This window comes from Salmo salar, chromosome 20 (genome assembly GCF_965601325.2).
Source record: "Salmo salar chromosome 20, fSalSal1, whole genome shotgun sequence".
In the NCBI taxonomy this organism is placed as follows: Eukaryota; Metazoa; Chordata; class Actinopteri; order Salmoniformes; family Salmonidae; genus Salmo; species Salmo salar.
In genome coordinates, this window is record NC_138310.1 from 51,885,845 (window position 1) to 51,904,758 (window position 18,914).

The window sequence follows — 18,914 nt, forward strand, 5'->3', positions numbered from 1 at the left end:
ACAAATCCTAGATCCGGTGGATAGGGCATAGGGGGTTGCCTATGGTAGATTACTTAAAATAGATAATCTCTATGAGGTGGGGGGATTCAATATACATATGGGTCTAAAACAAACAAACAAATTAAGAAACTAAATGAAAGTCTAGCCACAATAGCCCCCCCCCCCCCTCCCCCCCCTCCCTCTCCAAAGGCAATTAGTATAATCAGCCTCTCTCCCTGAGGGGCCTGTAGCTCGCTGTGGAGGAGGAGGCAGGGATGGGGGGGCAAAAATGGGATGGCCCGCTTCCTCAGGAAAAAGCATCTTTTGCTATAGCCAGGAAATGGCCAACGCCAGCCCCGGAGTCCAGACGAGCCTCTGGAACAGAGAAGCAGGCATTACTTCTGAGCTGTCGGACCTACGAGAACACAGCCACTCACACACCCACTTCGACCAGCTACATTGCCCGTGTGGCCAGGGATGCCACTGCTGTGAGAACCACAGGGATCTTCTTCTTAACAGCATAACAAGGTAAGAGCTGGACTCTGGGCCCGGGTGGAGCCATTTAAGACTTCTCATCTCAGTTTCATGTTGTCCAGGTGCCCCTGGTTTGGTTGGGTCCAGTCAGAGCTCCCCTCAGAAGCATGTGTCCTCACCCACTCATAGAGAGCAGGGCTTGAGTTCCGTATTGGTCAGAGCGGAGACCAATGAGAGACCAGTGAGCGGCAGTATTCAGTGGATAACATTCTGTTTGCTTTCTTCAGAGTCATACAGTATATCACTGTTGTTTCATGTGTAGTCTTTATGGAATATTTATCTGGCTGCTGTTGTGTCTCTACTAGGGCCTATAGAATAACATTATTTAAATACAACTTCTGCCAAGATCAGTATTTTGTTAGCATGTATTGCAGCACTTATAATACAGACAGGCTTTGGAGCCTTGTGGATCAGGAAAAGCCATGCATAGATAACTACATGAATATACAGTGCATTTCGGAAAGTATTCAGACCCCTTCCCTTTTTCCACATTTTGTTGTTACAGTCTTATTCTAAAATAGATTAAATAAAATAAAAAATCCTCATCAATCTCCACACAATACCCCATAAAGACAAATTGAAAACAGGTTTTTAGTAATGTTTGCTAATTTATACACCTGTCTATATAAGGTCCCACAGTTGACAGTGCATGTCAGAGCAAAAACCAAGCCATGATGTCGAAGGGATTGTCAGTAGAGCACCGAGACAAGATTGTGTCGAGGTACAGATCTGGGGAAGGGTACCAAAAAATTTCTGCAGCATTGAAGGTCACCGGGAAAACAGTGGCCTCCATCATTCTTAAATGGAAGAAGTTTGGAACCACCAAAACTCTTGCTAGTGCTGGCCACCCGGCCAAACTGAGCAATCGGGGGAGAAACGCCTTGGTCAGGGAGGTGACCAAGAACCCGATGGTCACTCTGAAAAGATGAATGGAGCAAAGTACAGAGAGCTCCTTGATGAAAACCTGCTCCAGAGCGCTCAGAACCTCAGACTGGGGTTCTGGAACATCTAATAGCGGTCACTTTCCAAAAGGACAACAACCCTAAGCACACAGCCAAATACAGGTGTGCCAAGCTTGTAGCGTCATACCCAAGCTGTAATCGCTGCCAAAGGTGCTTCAACCAAGTACTGAGTAAAGGGTCTGAATACTTATGTAAATGTCATATTTCAGTTTTTTATTTTAATTAAATTTGCAATAATTTCTAAAAGCCTGTTAATGCTTTGTCATTATGGGGTATTGTCTGTAGATTGATGAGGAGGGAAAAAACTATTGAATCAATTTTAGAATAAGGCTGTAACGTAACAAAATGTGGAAAAAGTCAAGGGGTCTGATGACCTTCTGAATGCACTGTACATACAGAGCAGATTTGCTTAACTTTATTCCTTCTAGAAACAGCCCACATAGTGGACTATCCACAGCTGTTCATCTGTTGGCTGTTTTTATCATGTTTTATGGATGAAATGTGAAGAGTACATTGTCATTTTTTCCCACAGAATTTCGTGGGTGAAGCTCTAACTTCGGTGCCGTTTTAATCAATGTTTCAATGGTATAAAATCCTTGTTTGATGCGGTGAAGCACATTTGAATTCCACTGACCGCTGACCACATGTCCAGTGTTGAGGGAGTACCAATCTGATGAGTCATTGATGGTTATCTGAGTGTCCTTCAGGGAATCTCTGTTGTCTGTATTGTTTATCCCTGCATGTTTGTGACGCACGCACAGTCACAGGAAAATCTCAATAACTTTTTCTATAAATATTAGAGCAACAATGACAACGTCTAAAGATGCAACATATGAACAGTAGCTTAATATAAGCCTACAGTGCAATGTACAGTGGCCAGTATAAGCCTTCTTGTGAGATGTCTCATAACGGGAAATCATGCAACCAAGGCCCCCATTATTCACTCCTTAATACAACTGTGGGCACAGGTACACCTAGACAATTAAAGTTAGGACAGTTCAAGAGAACAAGACCTATTCCCACTAAGGATTTTAACATTGAACGATCTGACCAGTACTTCAAAACGTATAATGTAAGAATTTCTGTCTAGCCTAAATGATGCTACATGGTGTGATATAACATAATGCTGTAGTCAGTACAGTAATGCAGTATATATAGCAGTCACAGTACCTTATGAGAGATAATACAATGTGTTCAGGCTATAAAGTGTGTTAAGTGGATAGCTACACAGTTAAAATGAATTGCTTTGTAATGCCCAAAACTAGTGGCAACTGAGCTGCCACCAACTTGAAGGAGAATGCCAAGAGTGTGCAAAGCTGTCATCAATGCAAAGGGTGGCTACTTTGAAGAATCTCAAATATAAAATATATTTAGATTTGTTTCACACTTTTTTGGTTACTACATGATTCCATATGTGTTATTTCATAGTTTTGATGTCTTCACTATTATTCTACAATGTAGAAAATAGTAAAAATAAAGAAAAACCCTTGAATGAGTAGGTGTGTCCAAACTTTTGACTGGTACTGTTCATTGGGTTTACATTCCAGCACGCTCCAAACACCAGATCTCAGCTTAGAGGCATTACTTTTCATGGTTTCATTACACAATCATGGTGTTTTGAGACTTTCTATTTTCACAGTGTACTATAACCAGTAAACAAAAGCAAGCAATACAAACGTGACAAACAAAGAGCAACTTAATTGTCAACAATAAGGCCTGCCAAACTAAGGACATCATGGCCATGTTGCCAAGGTCAGCGGAACCAATGTCATGATTACAAAAGAGTTTAACTCAGGAAGGAAAACCTGAGGCAGAGAGAGAAACATGGGATGTGTGTGAGTATACTGTACATAATTATGTTTGTCATCAAGCCATTACAGCACACCCTTTGGTGACAAAAATTGTTCTGTGAGATATCTTTTTTATCCTCTTATTTCTACAGTCTACATTACAAATGACTCGCCTGCTGAGTGATTGGCTGGCTACCTTCCTGCTCCGTCCACCTGAATTAGCATTGAATTAGAATACTCTAAACCACTTCCGGTCAAGGAACGAGTTTGACGTCTATCCGCTCCCTAGATGGGTGAATCGTGAAAGCACCAGGATGCTACTTACTGCAGTCAGCGCAAATAAAGGATAACCTTAATTCCTCCTGTGCTGTTGGCTGTGTGTGTTTGAGTGGGACAGGGGACAGATTGATGCACTGAGACTGATGAACCGAGGGCATTCAATAGGGGCCCTTCACTCAGTGAGGGGTGGTAGAGGTGCTCCGAGGGGGCTTCCTGTGGCCCGTGTGGGGCGATCAGTACAGGATGCAGGCAGGCTATGATTGGAGCGCCCCCCGTTGACCCCACACACATGTGCTGCATTGGGGAATGTTACATAACCATGGCAACAAACAACAAAAATGTCCTGATTGGATTGGTTTTTAGTATCTTATAGCTTATCAGTAGCAAAATGTTACCTGCCCATTTATGCAGACTTTGAGAATGTGAAAGTTATATAATCTTGTTCGTTTAGGAATTCCTCAACTTCAGTGGTAGAACTTCTACAACAAAAGTATTGAGCAACTAGAACTACCCTCATTCTGTTACCTATCTTCCGCAGTCAGGAAGATGTCCTGAAGATAAGTCACTATCTAAAACCAAAATAATAGTACATCTGGCCCTTTAGGATCCAACATGAACCAACAGGTCTGCTGGGGGCCGTTGCGAAACCGTTGAAACGCTGCCAAGGTGGACTGTGGTGACAGCTTGGGGAAAAGGATGGAGAGACAGAGAGAGAATGTTGCACTTAACAATGAAGAAGGCAATCTTATGTGTTGCTATTTCCTGTTCCCTAAAGCCTGAAATACACTCCAATTGCAGGCTCCTCCATATAGAAGCCAAGGCACACAGTGAAATAGCCACTCTGTATTCACGGCAGGCCTTAGATGTGCTGCCAGGAGCCATGTTTCCTGTCCCTCTCACCACCCCCATGGCAATCAACAGGAACAGACCTGACTAGTGGTGTGCTCACAGTGCTTCCACTCAGACAGATCCAATCGCTGCTCTGTAATTGATTAGTTCGGGCTGTTTGGGACAGGACGTGCGGGGACTGACTCAATGGAATGCTGAAAAGTGGCAAAGATGATATCTTTCATTCCAACTCTCATCCATGCAGTACTCTCAACCCGCATACACCAGGCCCTCCATGGAATGAGTTTGACACCCCTGCTGTAGTGTATATTCATGCAACTCATTGGTCCTGACTAATAAGTTATTGTGCATAATGGCATTCCACCATGACTTGGCACTATGCGAGGTGGGGTAACTGAGTACACAACTGTCCAGAACTGAAGGCCAACTGCTTTAGCCAAGGTGGTGCCACTCATTATTTCGGTTCAGAGTCTGTGTCCGGCGGCAGCCCAGGTTAATCAGTATCACCATCCATTTTCAAAGTCAAAATCCCTAAAAGGTTGATGCTTGTTTGGTGAGTGTTGTGCAAAAAAACACTTATAAGAAACTATTGCTGTTCTAAAGTGTCCTTGAAAATAAGGGAGAGCTGCACACTCTAGGAGCTCAGATGCATCTGAGCTCTCCCTTATTTTCAAGTTTTCTACTCCGCTAGCCAGCACCTCGCCTTAATAGGTGTGCGTTTCTTTTTCTTTTAGATTGTTCTAAAGTGTCCACCAGCTATGGAGAGTAAATATTTGTAATGAATGCGTATTAGACTCTCTGACTTGCCCCCATGACATAACTTTGTAGAATGTTAAGATGGTTTACCAGGTCAGCCAGGCTGAAAGGGTACTCTCCGGACCATCCTTTTGTTTATGCATCAATACATCAGCGGCTAAGCTTTACCCAATTGTTTACAGTACTCTCAGCCTCCCAGGCTCAAACTGATTTCTCAATGTTTATATTGGGTGCCAGAATTGCGAGGAAAACGGGGGTTTATGTTGTCTGGGGTGCTTCGTCCAACACGGCTCCAAACAATGGCGTCCTTATTGGCTGCCACAAATAAAATGTATCCCGCCGAGACGCACTCGTACACAACTCCTATTGTCTTTTTGAGAGTGAACTGATTTGTATTTGAGTGACTTCCTTTCAGCGCGTGCTGAGGCCGTTTGTTCTGGACAACTTACAGGCCAGTGAGGCTAGAGAGAAGGGCAGAGACAGGGCATTGACCTGTTGAGGGGTGTGCCCCATTCGTTCACAAGGCACAAGGTGAACTTTTATGTTCAATCTTAAAGGATCCGCCCGTTATTTTTCAATTTTCGCCTAAAATGACATACCCAAATCTAACTGCCTGTAGCTCAGGACCTGAAGCAAGGATATGCATATGCTTGATACCATTTGAAAGGAAACACTTTGAAGTTTGTGGAAATGTTAAATGAATGTAGGGGAATATAACACATTAGATCTAGTAAGAGATAATACAAAGAAAAAAACATGCGTTATTTTGTAGTTTTTTTGTACCATCATCTTTTAAATGCAAGAGAAAGGCCATAATGTATTATTCCAGCCCAGGCGCAGTTTAGATTTTGGCCACTAGATGGCAGCAGTGAATGTACAAAGTTTTAGGCTGATCCAATGAACCATTGCATTTCTGTTCCAAATTTTGTATCGGGACTGCCCAAATGTGTCTAATTGGTTTATTCATACATTTTCAAGTTCATAACTGTGCACTCTCCTCAAACAATTGCATGTTATTCTTTCACTGTAATAGCTACTGTAAATTGGACAGCGCAGTTAGATTAACAAGAATTTAAGCTTTCTGACAATATCTGGTCAATTTTCTTGTTACTTACAATCTCATGCTAATCACATTAGCCTACGTTAGCTCAACTGTCCAGCGGGGACCCACCAATCCTGTGGAGGTTAACGGACATTTTCTTTTGGAAAAATATGTGTAGGGAGCCTGTTAGGATTAAATTCTAACTCTATGACAACACCTACCCTACAATATCCGTCATTGAATATTGCCATCAATGCTCATCATGATAGGTAGGCTTGCATAACACAATAATGTAATGCATAACACATAACATTTCATACTGCATCTCTTTCGTGAATAAACTGTCTACATTCCTAATAAATCATCAGTTGGGATGATTGCCAGAAGCTCATGATATTGGCTGATCCTGGGTCATAATGTGACAGGTACTGGTAGTCTACTGTAGCACCTAATTGGAAATTCAAGGGGAATCCCATCTATATTTTTTCTTCCATTGCGCGGATGTATACTATTTTAATGGAAAGTGGCATTACAAGTCTGTAAGATAAAACTTAGGAACTTGATTCTAACAGCAACTCTGGAGACTTCAGTCGCACAGTTGTCAATGCCTTTTTGCGCGATGCCAACGCGGCTGCTGCGAGTGACAGCGATAGGCGAGGAGTCCAGAATCCAGCCCACAGAAAATAAAGGGTGGAAGCTTTATGGAACTTTCCGCAGCGCACTGAGCGCAGCAGTCTCTCACCTGACGAGACGACCTTATCTTGATTTTGACAAGCTCAAGGATTTCACTTTTATTTGTATTTTTGGTGCATGTTTTTAATTAGCGACTAATCATGAATCATGTAAGTAGATTAATCTGTTGTGTGTTTCTCAGTTTTATATTGGATATTCATTATGATTTTGTCACTAATAGACTGACACTGATGACATTGACAAATGGCATTAACCTACAAACAGTAATGTCTAGGGAAATGTGACACATTTAGACGTTGCTATTGTATGAATTCGTTTCAGTGTTGTTATGTTGTGTATGATGAAACATAAAGTGCTATATTTTGGGGGGTCTTTAATTGAAAGGTATTTGCAGAGATCATCTCCGATTTTTAGCATTTGTGTTATATTTTTGTGGCAGTAGCCTATGACAAACTCTGGTCTGGGATTAGCTACAGATTGTAATAATAGACAATTGAACACTTATTACACATTATCTGGTGTTACAATCTGTAGCTAGTTAAGGGATGTAACTCATTCCTGAATCTCTAGAAAATGCTTGAGTTTCTAAAGAGAGTCAAGCTCAGGGTTCTGCGTTAGAGACTAACCTGATCAGTTAATAAATCATATTCATTCTGAGACAACTCAGGCCAAACCTTTGTCGAATAAATATGATTTATTAACTCTCTTTATAAACTCAAGCATTTTCAAGAGATTCATGATTTATTCCTCTGTGCTCTCAGGAGAACTGAACTCTAAATGAGCTGACTGTGACATATTTTATTCCTGCAGAAGAAAATCCCAAAACTTCCTGCAGAAGAAAATCCCCCCCTTTAGATCTACCCCCTTCCCCCCATTTAGCTCTGCTCACAGCCAGCCCTGTGTCAGTTAACAATTTACTGCCCTAAATATGTTGAAATAAGGGAAGTGTCATGGAAAAAACACAATCTTTGCAGAAGTCTTGTAGGGCACGCATAGCCATTGTGTTAACTGTTGCAGCAACTGAGCAATGCTGATATGATAGTGAACTGCTTTGCTTCATCCTTTAATATGATCCTGATGATTGGCAAGGTATTAGAGCTCATTGTTCAAAGCCAACACTGAGATTGGAAGCCTTGATTGAGATGAAATCTGGCCAATCAAGGACGTTGAAGGGCGAAATCACATGTTGATACATTTTACCTCATAGATGAGGAAATAATTGAGAAAAAAAGCAGCCTTTCTAAAGTAATCGTACTTACTCATACAGGTATTTCCTATGCTGCTAATATGTTTTATTGGATTCACCTACCCATGTCGCCAGTCTCCATTACACTGTCACTCTCAGAACAGCTTCTGTCCTCAAGGAAAGTTATACAAGACCGTATGTATTTGGGACCCTTCCAACAATATTGGGCCTGTCCTCTAACCACTGCCTTCAGTGAGTGGCCTTGGGCCAGAATGGAGCCGCAGCGGAGCCCCTCATATCTGCCACATCTTGACGGCAGGCCTGGCCTCTCTGCAGTAGCCTGATGCCCACTCTCTCCCTTCTGAAGAGACAAGATGTCTGCAGAGAGGGGACTTTGGACCAAGTGAAGTCTTTAATTACACACTATTGTGTTCAGTTCAACAGTTCAAACTTATTCTAAGCCTTTTTCTAAGTCTCTAAAATGTTAAATAGCTGGAGGTCAAGCCTGAGTGTAGGCCTATTCAAGACATGAGATTAAATAGTGTTATTTGTTGATATGGCTAAAAAACAACACATTGGCATCATACATATCCAGCCAATCCAGAAGGACATAATGTACAAGCTTTTTAAGTTTATCTGTGTCAAGAGAGATGAGACCCTCGATAGTGTGTGTTAACGAAACAGAGATGTCTGGCCTGGCTGGTGAGTTGTGCTGTTGGCCTGTTGGAGAGGTGGAGAGGAGGGGACCAATGGGGACCTGTCCCTTTTGTCTGCTACTTGGTCCTGGACGAGACAGGAAGTGGAGTTAGTCTGGGAAAGTGGTCCCCGTATCTCCCCCAGTGATCTAACCGCTGCTTTCATAATGGCAGCTCTGATTAGGTTATAATTAGAGCAGGAATTGCAGTGTGGCTTTAGTAGCTGAGTAGATGAGGAGGTGTGGGAGAGCACGGGATAAACAACAGGGAGGGCTGTCCACGGGACCACTTGTTACAGCCGCTCTCATAAGCTTATCAGACATCCGTGTCGCTGGTGTCACCAACTGTCTGCAATGCCACATGCTTATGTAACTCGGGTTGTCAACATCACGTTTCATGTTGATGTCTGTGAATTTAGAAAGCCATTGTTCATGAGGCTTTGTGTTGACTACTAAAGGTCAAGGATAGGCCTATCATTTGCTTTGCAGAACTATTCGCTATCTTTTTTGTTTCCTTGTCATGCCGCTAGTTGCGCTTGCTTCTTGTTGTTTGATCATATGCGTTTTCTGGAACCAAATGGACAAGATCTAACTTCATTAGTAAGGGTGTGTAATATCACATTTATAACCAGATTCATGTACAGGCCTATTCGGTCACATCTATTGGACTCATATAGCCATTGTATAGGCTAAGTTCATGTTGTGTAAACAAAAATGATAGGGTTCACTGTTATATAATATCCCTTGCCACAAACCAGTCATCAGTTGTATGTTTCAGTCGTAGCAGTTTCCTTTGCCCCATGGTTACTTCCCCTCTCTAGACAGGTGGGTCTTTTTCCAAGCCGGCGACCTGGTCTAAATAAGTTCAGCTGTGTATAAAGATCCTATACAATATCACAATATTCTCAGTATGGTTCCCCTGAAGGTTGGCTCTCTGATTGTACATGGAAACCTTGAATGCCCAGCTATCCACATGGAAAAAGCATCCAGAAGCCCTGTCATTCTAAAACACTTAGGGAAGCTACAAAACAATAGGTCTTCTTTAGGAATTTAAAATGCCCTGACCATAATAATTTGTGTAAGGCCATTCACGTTATTGTGAAACATCATAAATCAAGTAATTTTTTTCATCTAATATGGAATGTGTTTTAGAATATGCTATATCCAAGCGTATCATTCATAATGTTTGACTTAGTTTATAGTTTACCCAGAATTCATCAAGGAATTTTTATTCATTAGAACAAAATCAATACTTTTTATGTTTGTATCAGGTATCAGTAGGAGTAGGAAGGAGAACATTGTAAACTGGTGAGCAGAGGTCTCTTGAGTTTTCAAGTGATCAATTCAGGACTTTCCACTCAAATGTTCTCAGAGGTCACTTTCAATTTCCCCAAAATAAGGGCACGGAAATAGCGGTCTCCTTCATTTTCCCAAAGCTTGTTGAGCACACACATACACATAAGGAGGAAGTGATTCAGCGTTGTCCCTTCCCCTTGTCACCAGCTGTAAATATCCCAGGGTGCTCGGTGTGGCAGGAAGCCCATGAAGAGGGACAAACATGTTTTCTTGAAAAGGGTCAAAGGGCATCAAAGACTGTAGCGCATAAACAAGTAGAACAAGGATCTGAAACCTAATAAAATAGGCCCAGATCCTGGACCTCAGCCACATGACCATGATAGCATAGCACATCTATTCACAACCGTCTTCCCACCCAAACGGAAGCAGGGTTGGGGTTTCCATGGTGATTCCTGTTTGGGTGGTAAGGCAGAAGGTTACCTGTTAATGTTTTATCAGATGACTCTCTCTTTAAAGATGATTAATGATTGCTGATAACCATCCTATATCTGAACTCTCCCATTACCTGACACAAGGGTAGGGCGATAACATTGGGTGAACAGATGACTGTTATCTTAAACTGTATATCTGAGTTAGCTGTATCGTTAGCTGTATCAGACAAAATGTTATTAGGTAGCCTACTAAAATGAACAAAGAAAGATGTGTGACATACTGTGCTATCAGTTTCATTCAGGTCCAATTTAATGGAAGCATCTCTTGGAAGAGGTCCTATGTAATCATTCCACATCTCTTCCTCTCCCTCGCTCTCTCCCTCTCTGTTCCTTAGTTTAAACCCCAAGTGGAAGCATGCCCATCCTCAAAAACCTCCCAGTGCGGCTGAAGGGAGGCAGCAGGGTGAACGGGGAGTTAGAGAACACGCGTGGCGAGCTGATCCTTCGCAAAATGAGCCTGAACCTGAAATCCAGCGCCTTTGAGGAGCCCAGTGACAATGAGAAATGGGCTCAGGCGAACTCACTCCTGGACGGGGGCGCGCCACGAGACCGTAACCCCTTCGAGGACGAGGAGGATGAGAACGAGGCGAACGAGGAGAGACGTGGCGGGAAGAGTTCGTTCAAGGGCACCCTGGACCGCATCCGAGGCGTCTCCCCGCTGAAGACTCTGGGCAAGCTGGGCAAGGGACTCCGTATGTCAGGCCGCAGTAAGGGCACTGCCACCCCTTCCCCTCAGGGGTCTGTAGCAAGCACCCCCACCTCAGAGAAGAAGAAGAAGGGCCGACGGAGCTCAGAGGGAAGCTTACTCAGGTACGAGAGGTGTAGAGAAAAGCTGTTGAGGAGTGGCTTAGTAGATGATGTTGCGCTCAGCCCACATCTCCTATAACATAACCCCTTAACCCTTAACTCCACCTCTTCTCTGCACAGATTTGCAGGGAAGTGCAGGGAGAGCCTTCGCAAGGAAAGCCTGCCCAACGGGGAGCTGTGCTCAGAGAGCGAGGGGGGCGACTCTTCCAGCCGCCGGATCTCCTTCATGAAGATGGTGGGCCTGGGTAAGCTGAAGAGGGAGTCCATGGCCGACCACTCGTCTCATGAAGAGGAAGTGGTGGAGGAGGAGGTGGCGGAGGAGGTGAAACCAAGGGAGCCCCTCTCAGGTAAGGACAGCCCTCAGTGGGGTGCTGGGTTACTAAGGGTCAGCCAGTATACACTGGGATCCACTCTGAATGATTCCAACGGGGGGGTCTTATGATGACTTTCAATGACTGTTGATTGGTAACTGAACAAGTAAGGTTATGCTATCTCCCCATTACATTTCAAGAGATAAGATACTGTTAAAATGAATGGAGATCATGGCTGATAATAACCCAAACAGTTAGTTGATAGTTATGGCCAAGGTTTACTTCAGTTCAGCTGAGCATTCCATGTTTCACAGGTCTATCACAAAACAGTGTCAGCCTCCCTTCCAGTAAACAATCCTTCCCGCTATATTCTCTGCAGTATGTTACTATTTTCACAACAGAGATGATGTTATGAATGTCTCAATGTCTGGGCTATTTTTGAACACTTTGGAAACAATGGGAGAAAGATGTCGCTGGGATAGAGGAGACCAGGTCCAACTAGGCCACTGCTGAGAGATGCGGTCATTCCCATGCAGGAGGACCAACCAAAGGGTTTCCCACAGAAATATTTGATGTAAGATGAGGTTGTGGGGCTTTATTCACTATTACACTGGCCTTCCTCTCCATGGAATATGTGCTGCTCCGTCCCCCACCTTTGTTCATTAAATTGCATCTCCGGTATGAAAGACTACAGTTAACACAATTGCTGGAAAATGTACTCCATTCTGCTTAGAATAACCACTGCTGGAAAATGACTTTTTTTATTGAATCCTTATTATACACTAATCATTTTCTAATGATAGGTCTTTTAAATCTTTATAAAGCATAGAACTTGATTCCTTGAGTCTGAATTTAATAATCCAGAGCTTAACGTTTGGGATAGCGTGAGGGCACTCAGTAATGGTATTCCACCATGTCAGCATGGCTAGAGATCAGCTTTCATGTTTAATACCAACAGGATGTGCCTGTCTCTCTGTGTGAAGAGTAAAGATAAGGCGATAGCAACAGCCCCATTTAAAAAAAAAAAGTTTTATAAAGAATGCACAAGTCCATTTAACCAGCTTCACCAACAGCACATAGAAACTGCTGAGAGCTCAGGATCAGACATGTTCGCTCTTTGTTCTGGCCTTTCACTAAGCAAGCAGTCCAAATACCATCGTATCACGCTCAAAATATCACTGAGATGTGTTGTTTACAGGCTGTTGACTTCATGCCTCCATTGATGTGACCCAGAGGACATGTCACACATTCTGAGACTTTATATAGACGCTGCTTCTCCATGTTCATGCCATTTTACCTGCGCCACTGGGCCCCATGACGTATCTGAGACTAGTGAAGCAGGACAGAATGGCCTTATCGCCTTAGAAATTCAGCCATACAGGCTGTCATATCAAAGCTTTACACCATTACACCTCGCCCCGGGGATCCATGCATGAGTGCCGTACGAAGAGAGTGATGAAAGAGGGATCCACGGAGGAGGAATGGGATGCGTGCTCCACTCTGGTTCTTTCGACCATGTGTGTTATTTCTTGGATGAACCACCCACCCCCCCTCCCGCCAGCTGACCCACAGCGAAGAGGCGTTATATTTGTTTATTTGACCGTGTTTGTTAGGGGAAAACACGGCTCTTTCTGGCATTGTTCTCTCAGCTGTCAGCACAAACTGTTGTGCAGCAGAACAGTGACGGTGGTTGTAAGCCCCCTTAAATCACAAAGACATGACCAGTAGGGAACTCTTGTTTCTTTCAGTCATAGCTTGTTAGATTCATTTCCTTATTCTACAAAACTGAAACTTCTACTTTAAAGGTCTTTTCAGGGTTATGTTGAAGCTGGTAAATATTTAACACCATCATTGTCTTCTAAAGGAAGGTTGCTGGATGGAATCCCCGAGCTGACAAGGTAAACATCTGTCATTCTGCCCCTGAACAAGGCAGTTAACCCAATGAATTTCTTCTTAACTGACTTGCCTAGTTAAATAAAACAATTAAGACAAGATGGTTTAATGGCAGTAGCAGTAACATTCTCACCAGACCATCCCTCTGTAAAGAGTTGGCCCCTCCTTCAACATGGAACAAGCCTTTGTTCCTTAAGGCTGTTTGTTTCTAGACTGGTCCTTAAAGAAAAGAGCCAGGAGCTAAGGAAGACAGAACGGACGGTGTATGTTTGCGGACATCAGTACTGTGGCATTCATTCCAGAAAGAAAACAGTCTGTGCTCGGCTAAGTAGACTGTATGGCTGTGCTCAAGTGTCAGGAAATACCTCAGTAATGGAGAGTGAGTGACTATTCAGATTATTTGCCAACTGTTTCAGACGTATTGAAAGCTACATTTGAATGATCCCTCAATCAAAGATGCAGCGTGTTGATACTAAATAATTCAAGACAGAATATAGAAAAGAGAATGCAGTCATGGTAGGTATTGAAACCACAGCACATCTTGCAACCCATCTGTACCTTGAAAGTAAAGCAGTTAAATATGTATAGCGGGAAAGGGCACAAAGCTAGAGCAACCTCAACACTGCTCCCTGTACCTCCGCATGGGATTTTCCCTTCAGTCTTCTTCCAATCAGATAAGTGTGGCAACCAACCTGGCCTCAGGTATTCAGAAAGCTAGGGTCAGATTACAACATATTCTGACCAAGCCCTCAGCCCACAGCCTCCTGTTCCAACCCACTTTCCCCATCATCTCTGGTTACCCAGCTAACATGGTAGTCGTAATCTCTGTGTGTCATACTCCTCTGATTGGCTGGGTGCGTCCACATCGGGTTGAGTTCACAGCGGTCCAGACGGCATCCGAGAGCGCCTTGATAACAGGGCCATATAGGAGGTGCATGCCACAGCCTAGTGAATGATTTCCAGGCTTTGCCAAATGACAACCCCAAGGCCCCTGGACCATAAAACCCTAACTAGCCCTGGCTCATGTCCTGCAGTAACTGGTGTGAAAACTGTGTCCAGCTCAGGATCCTAGCAACAAATGGCTATATTAGCCATGATGAAATGCATGCTGCTTCCTCTCATATTCAATATATGACCTTGAAACACACCAGCTGTAACACAGTCAGTTTCAAGTTTCCGTGTGCCAAAAGTAACACGTGTTTTCATACCTCACTATGCCAGCAAATAGAAAAAACAGTATAACGAGCAATCAGTTGGTAAAAAAAACAATATTCAAACTGGGCAGAGCTGCCTTTTCTGCCAGAGTGACAACCCAGGCAGAGCACTTTTCCTATGATCCGATTAGTGTTTGTTATGTCAGTGTCAGTTGAATGTCCAGAGCAATGAGGAGAAAGGGGAATTTGAGTGCAGTGCACTATTGACTCCCAGGATGAGTTAATGTGATCAGTCCCAGCCCTGCCGGGGCGTGTGCTGACGGGAGGGAGTGGCTGGGGAGGAGGCCTCTTTGTTTCTGGGCCGCCGCTCACTTCACATGGACGCCATGTCACTCTCCATCCAGAGGGACAACCCGAGGCCTGGAGGGCTTGCCTGGGACCAAAGGCTTTCTCAGGACATGGCCAGGACAGGGCCAGGTTTGCTTTGTTGTGGCTGAGCTTAGGATTGTGGAGAAAGGGATGGAAGGAGAGGGTAGGAAGGAAAGGGGGGAACAGATTTGACCCAGCTGTGCCTGCAGGAATATGGGGGATTTTGGTGGAGCTGTGGGAAGGTTGTTAGATGCTCCTCTGCTTATTTGATTTTTTGCTTTTGGATCGCACACGCTTAGATGTGAAGGCGGGCAGGCTGCCTCTAGCTTGGTCCCATGTCTGTTTGGCATTGACAACAACCATAGCAGTTGGCTTTACGACAGCACAAACAGATCTGGGACCAGGCTAGGCTGCTTCTGTCTAGATAAAGGCTGAATGGGTACCAGAGAATAGGAGAGGAGGTTCTAGAGCTCAGGTGTCCACATACAGTACCCATAGAAAGCCTGCAGAGGACTGAGGAGGTGGTGGGCGTAGATGGGGGTCTTAGATCTTAGACGTACAGTTTAAGGGGACCATATGATGCTGCTTTGAATTCACTGCAGAGAGAACTGTAGTTTTGCAGTCCAGGAAGGAGGCTCATATTTTACTTCATGCTTGACACCCCCGGACAATATAACCCTCTGTGCTGCTAGGCTCTGAGCAGCATGACTGGAGAGCGTCTCAATGGCAGTTCTGCAGGTGCGTTGATACCCTGCATAATTTGAAAAGAGAGTACACTACATATCTTGCTCAGTCAGTGCTTTTATTTGAGTGAAGAATTTATTTTACTCCCTTTGGGAATAAAAAAGCCCCAAATTTCCCCCTAAATACCTCAAGGTAAAGTTACATAATATGTAAGCCTTCATAGATCCCATAGGCGGCCCTCGCAACATTATACCTTTTGTAGTTTTCAATAAGGAAGGGTGGTGCCACTGCTATACATTAGCTGGGTTTGTTGCTTATGACAGGCTTAGAGGGAAAGTGCCTTGGAACAAAAGACAAGTGTTCGCCTGTTCTGTATAGCTTAGCTAAGAATCTGTGGAACTGCCCATTCCAGGCCAATCCGTGCTTTTAATGACTCCTGGATAGGCCGTCAAAGATCTGGCAATCCAGTTCTGGTGCGTTTTGGGTCTCTAAAAATTCCCCCATCTCTACTAAACATGAGGGCCACTGACCTCTCACCTTAACGTGGTGATTGGGCGCAGGCTGAGCCACGGCGGACTAATCGTCCCAGTGGGTGACACAGTTACACCCTCTCTGTGACACGTCACCACCAGCTACATCATGTGACAGGTAACGCCCGGGCTGAGGGCTCTGTCTGGGGGGAGACACCCATCATGTGGAAGACGTGGTGTCCTCCTAAAGGGAGGAAGAACAGTCATTTTCCACCTCCCACTCTCTTTAAGGGAGATGTGCCTGGCTGCATTGTGTTTTATATTTAGATGTCCTTCCGCTGCGTTGGCAGGCAACTTTGGCCATGATGGAGTGTTGTTGGGGGGAGGGGTATCGGCGGAGCCATGGCATCGTTGGGCGCTACTTCTCTTCCTCAAGCGGGACAGGGAAGGATGAGCAAGGCGGCAGGCCGGAAGCGGAGCGCCCCCGCATCCTCTAGTTCCTTTATGGGAGAAAAAATGGGCAACTCAGCACTGCAAAGGCTCCTGGAAGCCGTGCGGTGCCCCAAACAGAGAGAGAGGGACGGTTATTTACACAGCTGATCTGTGACGCACCATAGCAGTGGTGCGATGTGCTTCATAGGCCTATAAGAGAGAGTCCCCCAAAGTGGTGTCATGTCACCGCCCCAGCCCCACACCTCCCTGCCCCTTTTCCTGGGGTCGTTGTGTTCAGTTACCACGCCACTGGACTGGAGGAGTGGGAAATTACATCATTTCCTGCCATGCTGCTGGGCTATGCAGGACAACAGCATGTGAATTGCTATCCGGCTGTCCAGAGCCACAAATGAGCTATGCAAGCAGATCGGGAGCCTTATTGAGTTTGACACCTGATGATGATACACACAGCAGCCCAATCATTAGCAGACAGTAAAAGACATGGCTGACTCCTCCTGGTCCTCATCCGACAGTTTCCTTCTCCTCCAAGTGCTATGCTCCAGTCACCTCACTTGGGCTGGCCGGTATGCTGAGACAAGCATCTCCAAACACTCTAGGACACAGTGATTCACTACACTAACCCCTCTCATCACATTGTGTAATGACTGTAAATACCAGACCTTGCACTTATCACACAGAATGTGTAAACAACTCTTTGAGTTTTCTTTTGAGTAAACTATTGTAACACAATAACATTCCATGTACAGTTGACGTCAGAAGTTTACATACACTTAGGTTTGAGTCATTAAAACTCATTTTTCAACCACTCCACAAATTTCTTGTTAATAATGATAGTTTTGGCAAGTTGGTTAGGACATCTACTTTGTGCATGACACAAGTCATTTTTCCAGTAATTGTTTACAGACAGATTATTTCACTTATAATTCACTGTATCACAATTCCAGTGGGTCAGAAGTTTACATACAGTAAGTTGTCTGTGCCTTTAAACAGCTTGGAAAATTCCAGAAAATTATGTCATGGCTTTAGAAGCTTCTGATAGGCTAATTGACATCATTTGAGTCAATTGGAGGTGTACCTGTTGATGTATTTCAAGGCCTACCTTCAAACTCAGTGCCTCTTTGCTTGACATCATGGGAAAATCAAAATAAATCAACCAAGACCTCAGAAAAAGAATTGTAGACCTCCACAAGTCTGGTTCATCCTTGTGAGCAATTTCCAAATGCCTGAAAGTACCACATTCATCTGTACAAACAATAGTATGCAAGTATAAACACCATGGGACCACACAGCCGTCATACCGCTCAGGAAGGAGACACGTTCTGTCTCCTAGAGATGAATGTACTTCGGTGCGAAAAGCGCAAATCAATCCCAGAACAACAGCAAAATACCTTGTGAAGATGCTGGAGGAAACAGGTACAAAAGTATCTATATCCACAGTAAAACGAGTCCTATATCGACATAACCTGAAAGGCCGCTCAGCAAGGAAGAAGCCACTGCTCCAAAACTGCCATAAAAAAGCCAGTCTACGGTTTGCAACTGCACATGGGGACAGAGATCGTACTTTTTGGAGAAATGTCCTCTGGTTTGATGAAACAAAAAGAGAACTGTTTGGCCATAATGACCATCATTATGTTTGGAGGAAAAAGGGGGAGGTTTGCAAGCCGAAGAACACCATCCCAGCCGTGAAGCAAGGGGGTGGAAGTTTCATGTTGTGGCGGTGCTTTGCTGCAGGAGGGACTGGTGCACTTCACAAAATAGATGGCATCATGAGGCAGGAAAAGTATGTGGATATATTGAAGCAACATCTCAAGACATCAGTCAGGAAGTTAAAGCTTGGTCGCAAATGGGTCTTCCAAATGGACATTGACCCCAAGCATACTTCCAAAGTTGTGGCAAAATGGCTTAAGGACAACAAAGTCAAGGTATTGGAGTGGCCATCACAAAGCCATGACCTCAATCCTATGGAAAATGTGTGGGCAGAACTGAAAAAGCATGTGCGAGCAAGGAGGCCTACAAACCTGACTCAGTTACACCAGCTCTGTCAGGAGGAATGGGCCAAAATTCACCCAACTTATTGTGGAAAACTTGTGGATGGCTACCTGAAACATTTGACCCAAGTTAAACAATTTAAAGGCAATGCTACCAAATACTAATTGACTGTATGTAAACTTATGACCCATTGGGAATGTGATTAAATAAATAAAAGCTGAAATAAATCATTC

General features: G+C 44.1%; 1 protein-coding gene across 2 annotated transcripts in view; it reads left to right on the forward strand.

The window, feature by feature from the left end:
- The first annotated feature begins 357 nt into the window (after positions 1 to 357).
- LOC106580772 (exocyst complex component 3-like protein 2) overlaps positions 358 to 18,914 on the forward strand; it is a 37,702-nt gene continuing 19,145 nt past the window's right edge. The window contains exons 1-3 of one of the 2 annotated variants that reach the window (XM_014162170.3): positions 358 to 507; positions 10,887 to 11,361; positions 11,479 to 11,705. In XM_014162170.3, the coding sequence (XP_014017645.2) occupies positions 10,907 to 11,361; positions 11,479 to 11,705 (682 nt within the window). In that variant the 5' untranslated portion in view covers positions 358 to 507; positions 10,887 to 10,906. Of the gene's footprint in view, positions 508 to 6,725; positions 7,034 to 10,886; positions 11,362 to 11,478; positions 11,706 to 18,914 lie in introns of those variants that run through there. The other variant, XM_014162169.3, reaches the window with a different exon arrangement.